Below are 20615 nucleotides of genomic sequence, written 5' to 3'. Positions count from 1 at the left end.
AGGGAGGTTTAAAAACTGTCACTATACTTTGTGTGTAATTGTCCTCAGCGCAGACACACAAAACACCTGTGTGCGGTTTGCTTAACATCACTCTGCTCTTTTGTTTGCATCTCAACACTTTCACAATAATTGATTTGACTCTTGGAGGGTCCTTCAAAAAACAAACTGGAAACAGCAGACAAGCCAGTTGGAGGCTTGTTGGTCATAATGGGAGTTATAGTTTGATGAATCACTGTGCTGTGAAATTAAAAGAATATATAACTATACATCACACTTACCTGCTTTTAAATTGTTTATTCTTAGAGATTTGGGTAGGAAGATGGAGGTGTGAAGCATAGAAGGTGTGGTGCAGGAATTGCCTCATTGCTGTTCCGCCACTGCTGTGGAATGTTGTTATTGATGATGTGATTCACCACGAATCACATCAAGCCCTGGACCGCCCGTGTCACTGCCAATTAGACAGCATCCGGAAAGCTGGTCTGTTCTCCTGGGAGTCTGAGGGGTCTATTCATCAAACCAAAAATGATGCAGTGTCAATTAAGTTTAGAACTCGCATTGAGTTCTACCTAAATAACAGATGAATGCATCATGCCTCCAGTACATAAATATCTCTTCCGAAAAAGAGAAAGCTTTTCGGAATAGAGATACTTTCCTCCTACAGCCCTTACTTAACGCTGCCTGTGCTCCTGTTTGCGCATGAACCGCCCCCATATATTTACGAAATACATAAAATTACACTAGAGAAAAAATTATATATTTCTCAAATAAAGTTTATTCTATAAATGCACAGCAGCCTTATTATAAATAAGTGCGCTCTCCTCTCCAGCTCCACACACAGCCGACTGCAACACCCCTGTCCCCCCCCACCCCAGCTGACTGCTGCCTGCCTCCACCTCCCTGCACAGCTGATACAGGATGGCATACAGTTACACGCACAAGTTACGAAAAAATATCTATGTCTATGGGGACTGTGGAAATTATCAAGGCAGGACCTCAACAAGGAGATATTGGTTTTATCTCCTGCATTATTAGGTAGATGAATGGGACTGAAACATAAAATTAAAAAAATGGGTGTTTAAAACGTTATGCTCAGTTGCTATTGTAACTATTTGGATTCAGGCCCAAAGCTAGCCATTGTGTATGGGTAGGCAATAAGAGTACGTTCAATAGTAACTTGCAATTAGTGAGAAGCGTTCTAGAAAAAAAAACATTATCTGATAACCTGGGGTCAGGATTTTGTGTGACTAGTTGTTAATAATTGTTAATAATTGATTCTAAGATCAGGATGTAATGGAGACACAAACATTTCTAGGCAGGAAGTGACAAGCAGAGGAGCCCCATAATACCAAGGATGAGCAGGGGACAGTAAAATGAGGCTACATGTTTGGCATAGCCCCGAGGTTTCCAGGTGTTTTACTCTCCACAGCAAGTGATTTATTTTGTACTTTAAATAATTAGTAGCCACAGGCACAAAATTATTACATTTTATTATGGAGGGAATGGGTAAGATGTACTAAGCCTTGGAGAGTCATAAAGGGAAGAGAGATAAAATACCAGCCAATTAGCTCCTAGCTGCCATGTTACAGGCTGTGTTTGAAAAAGGACAGGAGCTGATTGGCTGGTATTTTATCTCTCTCCACTTTTTCACTCTCCAAGGCTTAGTACATATTCTGCATTGTACTTTATTGAATGCTAAAGTGCTAAAAATACTATTATAGAGACGATAATGAAAGGCTCATTTAGAGCTGATGCATTTGAGTTACAATTGTATGTAAAAAAGAATATGAATGCAGAAAAAATATGCGTCCAGCTTAAAGACACTATTCTTGTGCTAGGCATAGTAGAGTATGTGAGGAGTACCTATGTACACTTTTGTCCCAAGACAGTGGGGCTAACTCAGACCTGATCGTGCTGTGCGTTTTCGCACAGCGGGCGATCAGGTCTGAACTGCACATGCGTATGCACCGCAATGCACAGGTGCGACGGTCCGCAGCGCCGGGTAGCGACAGTATGGTGCGAAAAATCCGACCACACCGGTGATCTCAAGAAGATTGACAGGCAGAGGGCGTTTGTGGGTGGCAACTGACCGTTTTCAGGGAGTGTCCAGAAAAACGCAGGAGGGACCTGGCGTTTTGTGGAAAGATTCAAGACATCAGCTCCTGCCCCGATCATCGCAGCGGTTTAGTAAGTCCTGGGCTGTGCAGAGACTGCACTAACTTCTGTTTGTGCAGCTCTCCTGCACATGCAATCGCACACCTGCACAGCGAATTCCCCCTCCCCCTGTAGGCGGCGACTACCTGATCGCAGGGATGCAAAAACCGCACCCTAGCGATCAGGTCTGAATTACCCCCTGTATACAGAAGCGGCTTAACAGTGTTACTAGTAAATACACTAAAAGCGTATTATGTACACAATGTAAAAATTTCATGAAGTGTTTAATAAATGCAAACGTTGCATTCTAAATAAAATGCAATAAAATACTAAAATCTACACCTCTGTAGTTTACCCCTTTGAAAATCAAATGAGAATCTTCTATCCTGCAGCCTAAATGAAAATGGGAATAGATCAGTTGTTCTCAAACGGTGTGCGTAGGCACCCTGGGGGACTTGCAGGGGTGGCCTGGGTTGGTGGTCCAGGACCAATTCAAATTAATTATGCTCAATGTAGTAGACAAAACCAGTGCTTGTGGTTTAAAATCATAATATATGTGGACAAACAGAAGTGAATCCTGTCCCTCACCACATAACCAAACCTAAGGATGACACACAGTATAAACACAAATTACTTAATTTCATTTTATTTCTTCACTTCTCAATGAGAAACTTTTGGCCTAAGGGTAGTGTGATACTCTAGGGAGCCGTGACTAAAACAACGAATAATTTAAGTATATCAGCTGGAGGGGTCAATATCCAATAAACGGCTTATTGGCGGTTAGATAGTACTGCTGATGGTCATCATCATCAGAGCCACACCAAGGGGGGAAGGGTGCCTAGTGGGGCGTGTGCCACGGGCACTGGATTTTTGGGGGGCACAAAGATTGGCACTTTTACATCTATCAGCAGTGGGAAGACCTGCGGCTGTGGGATACAGAGTGGCCGATATGCACTGGAGACACACAGCAGCCATCCAGCCATTTCTCCCATCACCCCACCACCTTGTCTCCTCTTCATCCGGCAGAGTGCAGGACTACTGTCGCTGAGTGACCGCATTATCTAATGATACAGCCAACCCAGAAGTCCCATTTTTCTCGGGAAGCACTGCAGGGCCATGCCAGTTGCCGGTGTGTGTTCCTCAACACACACCGAAATAAGAACCAACAACACAGGACTCTGTATCAGGTAGCACCATAGTATTAGGGAGCATACTGAATTGCACACTGCCAGGACTGACTGCTCCTTCCCTGGGCCCTGGCTGCACATCCCATGGGCACTGGCTGCACTGGGGGCTCCCTGCATGTGGCACCGTAGTATCGGGGAGCATACTGCATTGTACACTGCCTGCAGCTTGCAGCTGGCACAGCTCCAGCCTTGGTACTCCTGGACACATAAGGTGATTGGGAGCTTAAGGAGTAAGTGTCCCCACCTGTAACTTCTTTCCTACACTGCACACCCTGTCACCCGGGCAACCATACACCCTGTGGATGGCACTTTTTTTTGTTAGCAAACATTGCTCCTTGGTGAACTGAGTCTGTGGATGTAAGGAGGTAGCAATGGCAGTGATATGACAGTGAAATGGGTATAGGATGGCATCCCATGGAAAGCAAAAAAGGGACCGAACAGCAGACTATGAGATTCAGATTAAAGGTAAGAGGCAGAGCGGACAAAAAGGACTCCCTGGGTGGTGCAGAGCCTTTTACATGGCGCCAACCTCCTGTGACACCACCAAGCTATAATACTGCTGTTTTGGGATTTATTGTATCCATCCGTCCATCGCTGCAGTGTCTGATTCCTATGGTGTCGGTCACCTCTGAAACTAGGGTTATGTGCCTAAGTTTAGCCTCTGGTCCTGTTAGGGTTATGTACACCTTGAAACATGTGGCATGGCACATAGTTTTATACTTCATTGTTTTAATAGCTGTTTGTCTATTGTTTTTAATAGATGTTTGCAATTAATAAATTGATCCCTTTTACTACGGCAGTTTCATTCCTCAATAATCACAATTCTACCTTGACCACTATTTACGAGTTACCTACATCATCTGCTTACCCTGATTCCCAGTTTGGTCACCATCCCTACCAGACAAATATTGGTAGCGGAGGCGCCAAATTGCTGCTTTCCCCCTGGGTGACAAAATTCCTAGTTTCGGCCCTGTCATCATCATTGCAAATTGAAACAGAGAATTGATGGCAGATAAGAACTGCTTGGTCATCTAGTCTGCTCTACACACATGCACACACTTACACACTCATTTTTGCAAGGAGACAATTAATCTACCAGTATATTTCTGGATTGTGGGAGGAAACCCACGCAAGCACGGAGCGAACATACAAACTCCACACAGTTAAGTCTGAGGTGAAAATTGAACCCTTGACTTCAGTGCTGTGAGGCAATAATGCTAACCATTGCCCCATCCGTACTAGTCAGCCCTCCAATACCCCCTTAAAGGCATATTTGGAGATGCGCTCACAACTGTTTCACATATAAGTGAAAATGCCCTTGCTGTGCTCTGCTGCTATATTTACTGTCCCCCACCCACAAGGCATAAGAAGCTGCAAGTTACCAAAACGCAAAAGTCTATATATCAACATATGCATAAGCATTTATGATGGCGTAATACATAGTAATATAGTAACATAGGGGTATATGCAATTGCGGTCGAATTGCCGCAAATGTCGAAAAACGGGGCATTTTCGACACAAAAAAAAACCGACAATGCAATACAGTACTTTTCAACAAAAAAAAACGTCCGTTTCAGATTCGACTTTTTGAAATTCGACAGTTGTCAAATTCGACATGTCTGCAATGTTAAAAATGTAAAGTATATTCAATTGAAGAATGTCGATTCGACAACAGTGCTTTTCGACAGTCATTTCGTCAATTTCAGTCCGCCTCATTTTGGTGGCGGAATCTAATAAAAAATTTTAAAAACATGTTTTTTTGTGTTTTTTTTGTTGCTAATAGCATATCTATTTATATTAGAAGGGATTATTTACTTGGTTTGTCTATTAGGAGCCACAAGTATTATTTATATATTTTTTTAAAGAATATTTTATTTTTTTTACTGATTAAAATAATATGAAGAGATCAGAGCATGTTTTTCAGTGGGAAGGGGTGGGAATGGGTTAAAAATCAAGAAAAAAAATGCGTGGAGTCCCCCCTCCTAAGCATAACCATCCTCGGGCTCTTTGAGCCGGTCTTGGTTGTAAAAATACGGGGGGGGAAATTGACAGGGGATCCCCCATATTTTTACAACCAGCACCGGGCTCTGCGTCCGGTCCTGGTGCAAAAATACGGGGGACAAAAAGCGTAGGGATCCCCCGTATTTTCAACACCAGCACCGGGCTCCACTAGCTGGAGAGATAATGCCACAGCCGGGGGACACTTTTATACTAGTCCCTGCGGCCGTGGCATTAAATCCCCAACTAGTCACCCCTGGCCGGGGTACCCTGGAGGAGTGGGGACCCCTTAAATCAAGGGCCCCCCCTTCCAGCCACCCAAGGGCCAGGGCTGAAGCCCGAGGCTGTCCCCCCCCCCCCCATCCAAGGGCTGCGGATGGGGGGCTGATAGCCTTGTGTCAAATAAAAGAATATTGTTTTTTGTAGCAGAACTACAAGTCCCAGCAAGCCTCCCCCGCAAGCTGGTACTTGGAGAACCACAAGTACCAGCATGCGGGGGGGAAACGGGCCCGCTGGTACCTGTAGTTCTACTGCAAAAAAATACCCAAATAAAAACAGTACACGCACACCGTGAAAGTAAAACTTTATTACATACATGCACGCCGACACACACATACTTACCTATGTTCACACGCCGACTCTGTCCACTTCTCCAAGTAGAATCCACGGGGTACCTGAAAATAAAATTATACTCACCATAATCCAGTGTAGATCTGTCCTCTTCTCTTTATAATCCACGTATTTAATGCCACGGCCGCAGGGACCAGTATAAAAGTGTCCCCCGGCGGTGGCATTATCTTTCCAGCTAGTGGAGCCCGATGCTGGTGTTAAAAATACGGGGGACCCTCTTCGCTTTTTGTCCCTCGGAATTTTTTGCACCAGGACCGGACGCAGAGCCCGGTGCTGGTTGTAAAAATACGGGGGATCCCCTATCAATTTTCCCCCCGTATTTTTACAACCAGGACCGGCTCAAAGAGCCCGAGGCAGGTTATGCTTAGGAGGGGGGACCCCACGCAATTTTTTTCTGGGTTTTTTAAACACTTTTGTGCCGTCCAAAAAGTTGAGTCCAGGACGCACACTATCCGTCAATTGGTCCGTTTTTCGACAGCGGGACTGTCGAATCCGCTTTTTATTGAATATGTCGAATTCGGGTCCCGGCGGCAGGGTGTCTGACTGTCGAATTGTGTCGAATTAAAAAACGGTCGAATTCCGCAATTGCATATACCCCATAGTAACTAAGGTTGAAAAAAGACAATTGTCCATCGAGTTCAACCTATTTGTGGTCTCCTATGCAGTCTTATTATAGGACTAGTTATTTTTATGTTAGGACTAGTTAAATTAACTATAATGCGTGCCTACGCACCATAACCCTGAATATCTTTAACCCATTCTTAAAGGTGTTGACTGAGTCCGCCATTACTACTCTCTCAGGCAGGGAATTCCAAACACGTATTGTCCTTACTGTGAAAAAACCTTTTCGCCTCAATGGGGGTAATTCCAAGTTGATCGCAGCAGGAAATTTTTTAGCAGTTGGGCAAAACCATGTGCACTGCAGGGGGGGCAGATATAACATGTGCAGAGAGAGTTAGATTTGGGTGGGGTGTGTTCAAACTGAAATCTAAATTGCAGTGTAAAAATAAAGCAGCCAGTATTTACCCTGCACAGAAACAAAATAACCCACCCAAATCTAACTCTCCCTGCAAATGTTATATCTGCCCACCCCCCCCCCCCCCCCCCCTGCAGTGCACATGGTTTTGCCCAACTGCTAAAAAAATTCCTGCTGCGATCAACTTGGAATTACCCCCAATGTGCGGAAACTCCTCTCCTCTAACCTAAGCGAGTAACCACGTGTTCTCTGTGCTGATCTTATAGAAAACAGGTCCCTCCCACGCTCTGTGTATTGACCCCTTATATATTTGTAGATGTTGATCATGCCCCCTCTTAGTCTCCATAATACATAAATGCATATATCCGACGCAAAAACCCTGACGTACATTTCCCTAAATGTATGCAATTTATTGCTCAAACAGCCCTACACCCTGCACTCTCCTTGCTGGAATACGCATAGAATACTTCATTTCCACATTACAGCAAGCATAGCTAATCCGCAGGATAATGTTGACATTATCTACATGCTCCCAGGAAACCTCTGTAGCCTAGAAGATCTTAATATATGCAGGTTATCTTTATCCACTTACATGGTATACAGAAAATACTTGGCTTAAAAGGCCAGATTGCATTTTTCTCAGAATAGGCAATTACCAGCTCTCAAAGTAAATAGCAACATTTACAATAAGTGTCCTATTCTTATTCTAGTCACTCTCTAGGTCAGGGTAGAAATGAGCATACATAATGTCTACATAATGAGTGTAATGACAAGTGTGACACTGAATATACACTGATTGGAATGGTGACTATTCTCACTCCCTAGCTTCTGACATCAGGCGTGTCTCCAATGAAAATCCTAATCGTCGCTATGTAAGCTTCGCGAGTATGGTAAGTGTAAGAGACTAAGGGCTAGATGCATCATCACTAGGAAAGTGATAAAATGGAGAGTGGAAAAAGTACCAGCCAATCAGCTCCTAACTGTCATGTTACAGACTGTGGTTGAAAAATAGCAGTTAGGAGCTGATTGGCTGGTGCTTTTTCACTCTCCATTTTATCACTTTCCAAGCAATGGCACATCTAGCCCAACATGTCCAGCTCTAAACACATTAATTAGTACATTTTCAGTGCGCAACATAGGGCAGGTCAGAGAAAACACCTGCCAGCCAACATGCGATCCAGACATTTAACCAATTATCTCAGTACATAAAATATTGGAAGCCCGATAACACTGTTGAAAAAGTCTAATAACCGGATTGGTTACAGACTGACAAAGTTCTAGGAATGTTCCAATGGTCTGATTCGCCACCTGTAAACATGCCAGGGTTATGATTGGCTCCAGCCTGGCTCAGCATTGTACTCTGACTGGCTACAGGTTGGTTCTCGCTCTGTTTCAGAGGGCGGGATGTACTAATGTACATCGCCGCCCATCGCCGCCCTGCGCCACGATGCTGATCGCATATGTACTAGCATATGCGATCATCATTGCGGAGGACAGCTCTTCCGATAAGAGCTGTCCTCCGCGATGCGCAGCGGCAGCCTGACTTCCGGGATTCGGCCCCAGGAGTCAGTCTGCGCATGCGCGGGGTGACGGGGGCGGCCGTAGGGTATGCTGGGAGGGATCCGATCGGATCCCTCACACAGCGCCGCGGAGAGAAGCCCATAGGCTTCTATGGACGTACGCCAGCCGCGGCGCTGTCCTGCCGGCCGGCGGTTAGTACATCAGGAAAATGCGGTAAACAGGGAGTTTACCGCATTTTCCGCTTAGTACATCCCGCCCAGAGTCACTTGTACACAGATGTTGCTGAGAAAAATAAATAAAACAGCCGTTCACACCCTAATGAAATGTGTCAAAACAGGTACTGACATAATGCAGGCTAGGCATTAATTCATAGATATCAAAGAGGGGAGTTTTACAGAGACCAATGGATAATTTGCTTTTATGTCTAAATAAAACATGTGAAAGAATTATTAATTGACACCTCCAGATTTCTGAACCAGGGGAAGAACTGAGGGACAGATTTATTAAGCCTGGTGAAGTGATAAACTGAAAGGTGATAAAGCACCAGCCAGTCAGCTCCTAACTGTCATTTTTCAAACCCAGCCTGTGACATGATAGTTAGGAGCTGATTGGCTGATACTTTATCACCTTCCACTTTATTACTTCACCAGGCTTAATAAATCTGCCCCTGAGAGAGGTAAACACAAATCTATGATACATAAAGTATGTAACCAGTTACATCCATAATATGAAGCTTTTCAGGCTACCCCTTTTCCACTAGCTCAAAAAACACGGGTAAATGCACGGGGGCGCGCATTTACCCGTGTTTTTTGCTAGTGGAAAAGGGTAAACCCGGATCAAGTGATCCGGGAATCCTACCCTGGTAGCTAGCCGGGTTGAACACGTGTTCAACCCGGCTAGCTGTCTAGTGTGAACGGGAGCCGTGTCGAGGTGACACGGCTCCCGTTCACAGTGCATAGGGAAGGCGGCGCTGGGAGATCATGTGATCTCCCTGCGCCGCCCCTGCCGTGTCACTAGAAGCGTCACCAACCCGGCATTTGCCGGGTTGTGACTGCTAATGGAAAAGGGACCGAGCACGGGTCGCAGCAGGGGGCAGCTCCCGTGTCAGGCTCCCGGCTGCGACCCGTGCTCGTTAGTGGAAAAGGGGTATTGGGTATACCTCACTCAGCAAAAGCCCCCAGCACTCTAACTAACAAGTCGTACCTACACTGATTAAATGTGTCAGTCACAGACTAGTCACATGTCATTAAAGGTTTGTTGAATGAGTCACTGATAACAAGAAGACCAGTGTTAGGCAGCATCTATTCAGAGTGTATCTGTCATTACCATTCGAAAAAAGGGGAACACAACACACGCTAAATATAATTATTATTTTTTACCTGAAAATCACCTGCAACATACTCAGGACTGGAATAAAAAGGGCCATGTGTTACTGCAGTTCTAGGCCTATATTAAGAAATACCAGAAACAAAACAAACAAAAACACTTGGTTCCTTCAACAGGGGAAATGGAGGTAATATGAAAACAATAGCCAAGAGCGCGCGCGCGCGTGCGTGTGTGCGCAAATAAAAGAAAAATAATCATGTTACCTAGGAGACTGCAAGTCCCAGTGCATGCATGTAATTTAAACTGTACTTATTTATGTAGAACATATGTATCATTGTGACACAATATTCTCTCCCAGCATTCAGAAAAAGATCTTAAGCGCAACATTCTGGCGCCAGTGAGAAAGAAGTTATATATGTACCAAGCAGTGAATAAACAATAATAAATAGGGGAAATAAACATAATTGATGTATTTTCTTTACAAAAGCACAAATCCTCCCATAGCAGAATGTCAGGTCAGAAACCAGTCTGATACCTGTTTAGTAAAAGGGAGGGTCAGACACAAAGACATGTTTCAACATCCTAGAAAGTCTTATGGAGCTGTATGTACTTGTAAAAATGACAATTAACTCTTTGATATGCAGCGACAACCACTACACTCAGCAGATTCCTGGTGGAAGGCAAGATGTCAAGAAAGCTTTAGTACACCATGAAATGCGAACATTTAGCAGTTTGCTTATGGGTATAGCAGTCGTAGTCAGATACCTATACATAAAAGGAGAAGCTCTTCATCCTTATTGCAGACACAAAGCATGACTGCAGGAGGCATTAGACATATCTCCTGTGTTCAGCTAATGCTGCTTTCAGAACGCAAATGCCGGATCCTACCCGGTAAGAGAAACGTGTCCTTACCGGGTGGGATCCGGCATTTGCTCTCCTCTGCTGGCTTTCCGACCCGGCAATATACCGGTTCGGTTGCCATAGCAGCGGGGGGCGCAGCAGCAGCAGGGGCGGGGGTGGAGGCGGCGCTGGGAGATGAGCTCATCTCCTGCGCCGCCTCTCCCTATGCTGTGAATGGGAGCCGTGTCGCATCGAAACGGCTCCCATTCACACTGCACCTGACCCGGTATTCAACCCGGTAATAACCCTTCTTTTTAACGGGGTTGAATTACCGGGTCAGGCGACCCGCTAATTCGGCAAAGGACCTTTCACATCGCACACTGACCCGTTTCGACACGGCAATATGCCGTGTTGATACCGGGTTATTTGTGCGATGTGAAAGGGGTATTAGTAATACAGAAGCAGCAGTCTCCATAATAGTCAATGGAGACTGCAGTCTGAGCCAGTGAGCTTCACTTTTCAGAACTGGACCCACAATTGCTAATGTCATTTGTCAGATGGTGTTAGCCACTGCACCCTATAGGCTATAGTGTTGCTGGAGTGGGCTCTTCAGATCCCTCTTCAGCTTCCTGGACAGTACACACACGCGGCCTGATGGCTGTGCATGTGCAGTACAAACACCTCACTCACAGTGACGCTGGGACATTTCTTTCAAAAATCTCATTCACTGCTTTTGGGGGTGGTATAAAAGATCGACAATGCCAAGTTCGACACCAAATGGTCGACATACAGTAGGTCGACAGGTACATAAGGTCAACAGGTGAAAGGTCAACTGTGCTTAAGGTCGAAAGGTTGATACTGTGAAAAAGTCATAATAACAATGGTCGACACAAAATTGGTTGACGCATTTTGAGTTGGGTTTTTTTGTTTTGTTTTTAGGGTCAAATCTCGTATATTCCATGACATGTGATCATCATCAGTACAAATGTATACCCTTGCAGGCTCGCTCTGCTCATCAAGCTTCAGGGCAAAGTGGCTCGATTCACTCGCCACAGGTTACTATTCCCAATCCATGTCCACATAGATAGTAAATTAAGCAAATGTTGAGAAAACATGTGAAAAACAGAAAAAAAAATTGTGTGCTGACCATGTCAACCTTTTGAACCTGTCGACCTTTCATCTGTTAACATGATGTATATCGACCATATGATGTCAACCTATTGACCTGCGACCAATATACTGTCGATCTATCCAGAGCAGGATTAAGAGGGGGGCCCCGGGGATAAGTACCCCGGGCCCCCCTTTTTAAAAGGGCCCCCCGCTGCATCCACAGATCGGATCTCTAGTCCGATCTGCGGTGCTGCGCTCCCGGGAGCCGGCGCGGCGGCTCCACATGCAGGGCACCTGTGCAATATCTGTCCCCACTCCCTCGGCGGCTCAATACTGCGCGGCTCACTGCATTAAGATGCTGGAGGCAGCGGCGCCGCACGCAGGGAGTGTGTACAGGATGGACAGCTGATCGACGGCTCAGCTGTCCAATCATCTGTGGAGCAGCAGCCTGTGGCTCAGCCATTGGCTGGGCGCGCAGGCTGCAGGGAGGACAGCGTGTGGAGCCAGCCTGCACCCAGCCAGCACCATCATCAGAGCAATAGTAAGAGCAGTATTAGGTTCTGGGTTATTTATATATATATATATATATATATATATATATATATACACATATATATATATATATACATATATATATATATATATATATATATACACATACATTCCAGAGGGCACCGGAGCATTATTTAGTTATTGAGGAGGAGTGCCGGTTCTAGCATCCGTATACATATAATATATATATATATATATAGCCCGGCATTCCTCAAATGGTAAATGCGCCCCGGTGCCTCCAGTATATATATATATATATATATATATACACGCACACACACAGTATCCGGAGGTGCGGCACTCCTGGCAGCTTGGAAAATGACTTTTATTTCGTCATTTTCATCAGGTATGAAAATTACGGAATAAAAGTCTTTGAAACGTTGTCTTCACTTGCTGCTATACAGACTTTTTTCTCTAAGCCACCAGGAGTGCCGCACCTCCGGATACTGTATGTAATATATTGTGAGGGCCCCCTGTGAGGTGCATTTGACTGTTTATTGGGAGAACCAGGCAATGTGGACATATATAGAGATAGATAGATAGATAGATAGATAGATAGATAGATAGATAGATAGATAGATAGATAGATAGATAGATAGATAGATAGATAGATAGATAGGTGTGTGTGTGTGTGTGTGTGTGTGTGTGTGTGTGTGTGTGTGTGTGTGTGTGTGTGTGTGTGTGTGTGTGTGTGTGTGTGTGTGTGTGTGCGCGCCCCCCAAATTGGTAGCAATATTTGAAAAGAGACAAGGCGGAACTGAGAGTCTTTGAAGCAATTCACAAAGGTGTATTAAACACTCATCTTATACACCGTTTCAGGGCTTCCCATGCTGCCCCGCCGCCACCCTCAGTCCTTCTCTGCATCTCCGCCTCCTCCGCACCATGCCGGCCACAGCCTCCTCATCCACCGCACCACAGACCACAGCATCCTAAGCACCGCCGCTGCTAAATACTGTAGGAAATCTTACCCTGCTGCCTTTCCATCTCCCTAGTCCCTACTGTACGCCCTTGCTGTCCCTCTCTCCGTCACTCTCCCTGTCCCTATGTCCCTGCTGTCACTTTCCCTGTCACTCTCCCTGTCCCTGCTGTCACTCTCTGTCCCTGCTGTCACTCTCCCTGTCCCTCTGTCACTCTCCCTGTCCCTATGTCCCTGCTGTCACTTTCCCTGTCCCTCTGTCACTCTCCCTGAATTTTTCCTCATTCCATGTGGCATAATGTGAATTTCGGCTCATTCTTTGTGCTATAATGTGAATTTCGATTCATACCGTGTGCTATATTGTTAAATTTGTCTCATTCTATGTGCTATAATGTGAATTTCGGCTCATACCATGTGCTATAATGTGAATTTCAGCTCATACCATGTGCTATAATGTGAATTTTGGCTCATTCTGTGTGCTATAATGTGAATTTCGGCTCATTCTGTGGTATAATGTGAATTTCGTCTCATTCTGTGTGCTATAATGTGAATTTCGGCTCATTCTTTGTGCTATACTGTGAATTTTGACTCACACTGTGTGCTATAATGTGAATTTCGGCTCATTCTGTGTGCTATAATGTGAACTTCAGCTCATACTGTGTGGTATAATGTGAATTTCCGCTCATACTGTGTGGTATAATGTGAAAGGGGCATCAGTACTAGGTAGTATAAGGGGTCCTACTATTGTGGTGCATAATGTGTATAAGGGGTATATGGTGTTGTAAACTACACTGAAGGACACGCTTCCTTTTGAGTGGCCATGCCCCCTTCCCTGGAGGCACTTGCATAATTGCAACCTTCACTTTTCCATACCCCAACTTCAAAATTTCCGCTTCGACCACTGTACATAGGAAAATATATAAATATATATATATATATACATACATACACACGTATATATTATATATATACACACGTATATATTATATATACATACATGTATATGAAAGATTCTTTCAAATTTACCACTGAATTGTAATTTTCTTTGTAGTAATTAAAGATGTTATGATTTTAATTTTAGATTTTAGGGCCCCACTGTCTTAAGTACCCCCGGGCCCCCCAAAGCCTTAATCCAGCTCTGGATCTATCATCCGGATCTATCATCTGGATACCGAGGTAAGAAGGTTCTAGACACGCACTGAAACATTAACAACCATTATGTGCTAGGACTGAGGTGCTAGCATTTGTGCCTGTGACTCATTACCTTTAACAAGTTTCTAAATGATGCTTCTTAACAGAGCCGGCCATAGGCATAGGCAAACTAGGCAATTGCCTAGGGAATTTTATATGTCTAGGGGCATCAGCAGCTTCTGCTGATTAAAATGATATGCGGCATGCCTATATTCTGTGTGTAGCATTTCATATGCAGATACAGCCACAGTCTCACACAGTATATAGGCATGCTGCATATCATTTTAATCAGCAGAAGCAGCTTGTGCATCCTAGCCACATAGCAATGCAAATAAGATGCATTTCCTTTAAAAAAAAAAGGTGCCAGAGGTTAGCATTGAGGCAAGATTTATGAGGACACATCTGTATCCAAGCAGAGGCAGAGGTCACAGTGTTAGTAGCACTGTGAGTGCTGTGTGCATGTGAGTGGGTTGGTTATGCAGTAGTGTTCAGAATATGTGTAAGGAGCATTATGTGTGTCATGTAAAAATGCATTAATAATGTGCAACATGTGTAAGGGGCACTATGTGTGTCATTATGTGCATAAGGCAGTGGTTTCCAAACTTTTTTGAATCATGGCGCCCTAGAATATCAGAATTTTTTTCACGGCACCCCTAGGCCAAAAATTTCTTATTGAGAAATTTAGAAAGAAATATTACATTAAGTAGATTGCATTTATATGTCATCCTTATGGTCAGTTGTGTGGGGAGGGACAAGATTTGCTTCTGTTTGGCCACATATTTTATGACTGGCAGCCACCAGCACTGGTTTTGCCTATTATATTGACCATGAATAATTTGAATTGGTCCTGTACCACCAACCCAGGGCACCCCTGCAAGTGTCCCGAGGCACCCCAGGGAGCCACGGCACACAGTTTGGGAACCTCTGGCATAAGGGCATTAATAATGTGCGGCATATGTGTAAGGGACATTATGTGTAAAAGGGCATTAATAAAGGTTGTCATAATGTGTAAGGTGCATTATGTTTTTAAGGTCATTAATAAGGTGTCTCATATGTGTAAGGGGCATTACTGTGTGGAATGTGTGTAAATACATTACTAATGTGTGGCATTATGTGTATAAGGAGCTCTACTATGTGGAATTGCGTATAGAAAGGGCACTACTGTGTCATCTAATGTGAATAAAGAGCAATAGGGTGTGGTGTGGTGAATAAGGAGCAATTCAGTGTGATGTAATGTGAATAAGGGGCTCTACTGTGAGGAGTAACGTTTATAAGGTAAAGTGATACTACTGTGGGATGTAATATGAATTATGGACACTATCGCATGATCATATGTAAATAAAGTTGCAGTACTGTGTGGCGTAATTGGAATTGGGGTTATTGTGTGGCCATGCCCATTGCCAGCAAAAACACACCCCTTTTTGGGCTGTGCGCCAAATGTGCGAACTGTTCCTATTTAAAATATAGGGGGTACAAGGTCAGAGGCGGAACCAGCGGTGGTGCTAGGGGGCACCAGCCAAAATGTTGCCTAGGGCATCATATTGGTTAGGGCCGGCTCTGCTTCTTAATAATGAAGTTAGTTATATAGGACACACATATTCCACAGCGCTTCACAGAGAATATATCAGTAAAGTGGCGCTATTAACAGTATGTTCTGTATATATTCCAGTAGTTAACCTACAGGATATTTCTGGAGCGTGGAATTAAACCGAAACACACCCACACAAACATGGGGAGAACATACAAACTGCACATCGTTAGTGGTTTGAACAGAGATTGAACTCATGACCTTAGGGATGTGAGTCAGTAATGCTAACCTGTAAAGAGTTAAACATATAAAAGTATAGCAAATATAGTTTAGTAAATTAGAATTTGGAGGGTGAAACATAAATAGGATTATGCACTCCCTACTATAATGTGTACAGATTTACATTATATTTATGTGAATAGATATTAATTGGCAGATTCAGTCCAAAGCCAGTTTCTGAGGAAACCGCACAATTTGCAGATTTCTGGCTAATACGGATTCCTGCAAGTACAGTATGGATAGATTGTTTTTTTTCTGGCTTGTAGCTCTATGGGGTGAGAGCTAAAGCAAACGAGTTATTCCTTGCCAGATATTCCACAATGCATTATTCCTCGAGGTAGTGACAGAAACATGCGGATAATTAAATTCCTCTCTAAAATTCAGCACAGAGTTTTGTGACCACAGAACAAGGCTATAGGACAAGGTATCATCTAGTATCCAGTGGCGGAAGTCTGGGAGGCAATGGAGTCGGATGCCGCCGGGCTCCAGCAATGAAGGGGGCACCTTCTCCATTGCCTCCGACAGTGTGGTTGTCCGCTTGTGGCTCCCGTCTCCCGAATGACACCCCGGCTCCCCAGCTCCAGGATGATACCGCTCTTCAGCTCTCAGCGTCTCAGCTCTTCAGCGTCTCTTCAGCTCCCGCCCGATAGCACAGCTATCCAGCTCCGGCTTCAGCCTGAGGACATCACGGCTGGCCGACTCCCTCCTCACAGTGCCTCTACCCGGCTCCGGCTCCTGCACCACCACAGCACAGCTTCCCGGCTTCAGCTCCTGCCGCACAACGCCGCTGCCCAGCTCCTGCATGCTGACACTGAGGCAGGTGAGATGCGATATCTGATGGAGGAAAGTGTCAGGGTGGGGGACAGTGTGTGTGTCAATGTGGCTGTGTGTGTGTATTTGTACAGATGTGTATGTGACTGAGTATGTAGATATGTGTGTGTATATATGTGGCTATCAGTGTATAAGTGGTATAATGTGTGTGTATATGCTGTGTGTATATGTGATTGGGTGTGTATCTGTATATATGTGAGTGCGTGTATATGTGGCCATGAGTGTATACCTGGACTGGGCCGCGGGGGGGGAGGGGGGGGGCAATATAAACTTTTTCGCCTCCGGGTGTCTTATAATAACTTGCGCCTCTGCCAGTATCCATAATAATTTACAGTGGTGGGTGCATTATTCCTTGTAATACAAAACACTGAAGTGATGACATTAGAGCTCACTGATACTAAAGATATTACTTACAGGAGTTTACATGGATTAACGTCACTTGTGTATTATGTATGCCATAATCTTGCTCTCAGACAACGCATTTACTGATCAGGAAAAGAAAACCTCCACCAAATGGAGTAAAAACCTGCTTCAAAGTAACAGCCTGTCATGTCTTTAAACCAAGTGACAATTTGCAATGAAACCAGCATCTAAAACACCCAGCCCCCGTCTGTCTGAGCCATTGCCAGACACAAGCAATAAATCCCATAAACCTTAAACAGAGTGTACAATAGTTTACTTCTCTAATGCACAGTGATCCTGACCTAAACACAGAGTCTGAAGGCAGAATACAGTTAACCCATGCTGGGACATGAAACGCTGTAAAATGGGGGAGCTCAGTACAACAATGTAGGTTGTGTGTGCACATCACAAAGCAACGACGAAGTGTAACCCTTGCAGTGACATAAGAGGTCCTGGATCTTTAGTCATAAGTGTGTCAGATAATGCTACACATCAGTGTCACTGTAACATCAAGTGTCACACCACACAGGTTCCCTGTAATGTAAAACACATCAATTTGTGCCGCCCCCTCTATAACACTGCTCTGAAAATGAATACATCATTACAACATGAATATTGTATACACTACATGCAACATAGTGTAATTGCCAACTCTCCCTGATTTCCATGCAGAGAGCCAGGTGGCACATTGGAAGTTTTTGTCCCTGCAGATGTCCCTATTTTTCACTACCACCAGTACAGTATAATTATTTGGCATATACAATGCTACCGTCACTCTCTATGCTAAGCACCAGGCCTTACAAGTTCCTATTTAGTAATCAGTATGACTATATTATTATTTATTGGTGAGAATAGTAATTAAACACATACAGCTGCCATTCTATTTATAATGAACATGTCCTAAATGGGCGTTTTAGTGCATGGAGCTCCTGTACACTGCATCATGTATGTTAGTCGCTAATAGCATCAGGCTTCTGTACAGTGGGTTAATATGTTGGTAAATAGAAACCTAAAGTAGAAATTTGCAACCTGCCAGCCTACAGATACTGTGTAAGTGCCACTACTAGCAGGATGGCTGTGTGCTGGGACTTGTCCTTTTTCCTTTGCTAAATGGCTAAGTACAATACATTATGAATCCAGTCACTGGCATAACTTGTCCTTAGCGCAGATCAGACATAACACAATAGTGTCTGCATTTATCATAATAAAAATAACACAAAAACAGGAACACTAATTATTATAACAATAGCAACACTAATAATACTAATAATTAAGTAATAACACAAACGAAACACTCCTAACCATAGTACACATCACATTCCCCACCGGCCAAGAACAATGCCCATTAACTTTTATCTAGAGGCCAGGGAGGGACCCACTGCACTGAGATGCCAATCAGCATAGATAGCCCCGTCAGTGATGCAGCCCTGTCGAAGATAAGGTCAGTGCCTCCCGCAGGTAGCCCTGAGGCAGGTGGAGGGTACTTACCTGAAAACAGCTCTCGCACACAAATCGCATTCACCGTACTCTCTGCAGCAACTGCGACTGCCGGGACCTGGTGCGCTCAGCCACTGCATGTACGGGAGACGGCTCCTGATTGGCCACGAGCCGAGGTGGGCGTGGTTCAAAGACTGATCGCTGTGTGCAGCAGGCTATTACAGTGACAACAGCGGTAACCACGCGTGTAGCCGTAGCCGCGTCCGTCTCTGTGCCGCTCACATGTCACAGCTGCTCACAGGCCCAGCATGCAGTGTACACTGTCTGACTCCTGCTCTGTTCCTCCAAGCATGAGAGCAATAGTTCTGTACTATATATACAGAGAATATGACAGAACCCGCCGGCCTGAGGCAACATCTTACGGACTGGGGCACCTTGGCACTGACAAGGGTCTCCCACAATGGGTGGTCTTCAGTATGCCGGCTGTCGGGATCCCGGCGCACAGTATACCGCAAGGGGCTCATTTGCGCTCGCCACACTGTCGGTATGCCGGCGGTCGGGCTCCCGGCGCCGGTATGCTGGTCGCCGGGATCCCGACCGCCGGCATACCATACTACACCCACAATGGGTGGTCTTCAGTATGCCGGCTGTCGGGATTCCGGCGCACAGTATACCGGCGCCGGGATCCTGACAGCCGGCATGCCGACACTTATTCTCCCTCGTGGGGGTCCACGACCCCCCTGGAGGGAGAATAAAATAGCGTGCACCGTGCCCGCAGCGTGGCGAGCGCAAATGAGCCCTTTGCTGTCGGTATGCCGGTGATCGGGCTCCCGGCGCCGGTATGCTGGTCGCCGGGATCCCAACCGCCGGCATACCATACTACACCCCTTACAATACATAGAATGCCTTTGCTGGGGATGGTATTCTGGCTAGACATACTGTAAGCATGCTATGCTATTCCTTCAGAAGGTTGGACACTTTGATCATCAGGAATTCTCCATCATTTACTATAGGGTCACTATATATAGGGGCCCTATGGGGGCCCCTTCGCAACCAGCAACAATAGCGCAACATTCAACAAGGTCTAAAGGACAGCACATACCGCTCAGTGCCAGCAAAATTACCTTAATAGACGCCTACTAGTCCTAGGATCCTTCTCACCTGTCATTGCGCCGAGCCTGGGCCTCCTTCCTAGTATTGGCCCTCTCAGCCACCTCCATTCCTGGGACTGTCACAAAGAGAAGTTATGCAGGCCATTGGAAATTGTAGTTTAAAGCGGATACACGTTTCACGCTATTTACAGAACGCAATACAGATCTAGACTACAACTCCCAGCAGCTCCCACAGTACTAAGCGACGCACATCCAAGCTGAGATAGCAGCTCTGTTATATTAGAAGCCTGGTTGTCATGGTGTTATTGGTGACATGTTCTCACCATACAGTGAATAAAAACAAGAGGTGAAAATCTGATGTTTGGTGTTGAAATGCACACGCGAGACGAGTCATGGTTCTGTCACTACAATTACCTTATTTTAATAACGCACACTAAAAAAAAAAAAACATCGATTTTGTTGAAAAATTCACTCAAATTTTTTTTTGCCTATAGGCAATTTGGCATAAAAGTCCTCATTTCACTTCACACCTGTGTGTAATAATATGAATGACTCTTACTTAATAGTTTTTCCTATTGTAGTACCGTACATACTGTAGAAAACAATTTAGGGTAATTTTACTGTCGGG

General features: G+C 44.8%; 1 protein-coding gene across 1 annotated transcript in view; it reads right to left on the bottom strand.

The window, feature by feature from the left end:
• LYPD6B (LY6/PLAUR domain containing 6B) overlaps positions 1 to 19042 on the bottom strand; it is a 173055-nt gene extending 154013 nt beyond the window's left edge. Inside the window, exon 1 of the mRNA XM_063933752.1 lies at positions 18927 to 19042. Within this exon, the coding sequence (XP_063789822.1) occupies positions 18927 to 19015 (89 nt within the window). The 5' untranslated portion in view covers positions 19016 to 19042. The remainder of the gene's footprint in view (positions 1 to 18926) is intronic.
• Between the last annotated feature and the right edge of the window lie 1573 nt (positions 19043 to 20615).

This window comes from Pseudophryne corroboree, chromosome 7, assembly GCF_028390025.1.
Source record: "Pseudophryne corroboree isolate aPseCor3 chromosome 7, aPseCor3.hap2, whole genome shotgun sequence".
Lineage (NCBI taxonomy): Eukaryota > Metazoa > Chordata > Amphibia > Anura > Myobatrachidae > Pseudophryne > Pseudophryne corroboree.
This window is presented reverse-complemented; position numbering and strand designations above follow the sequence as displayed.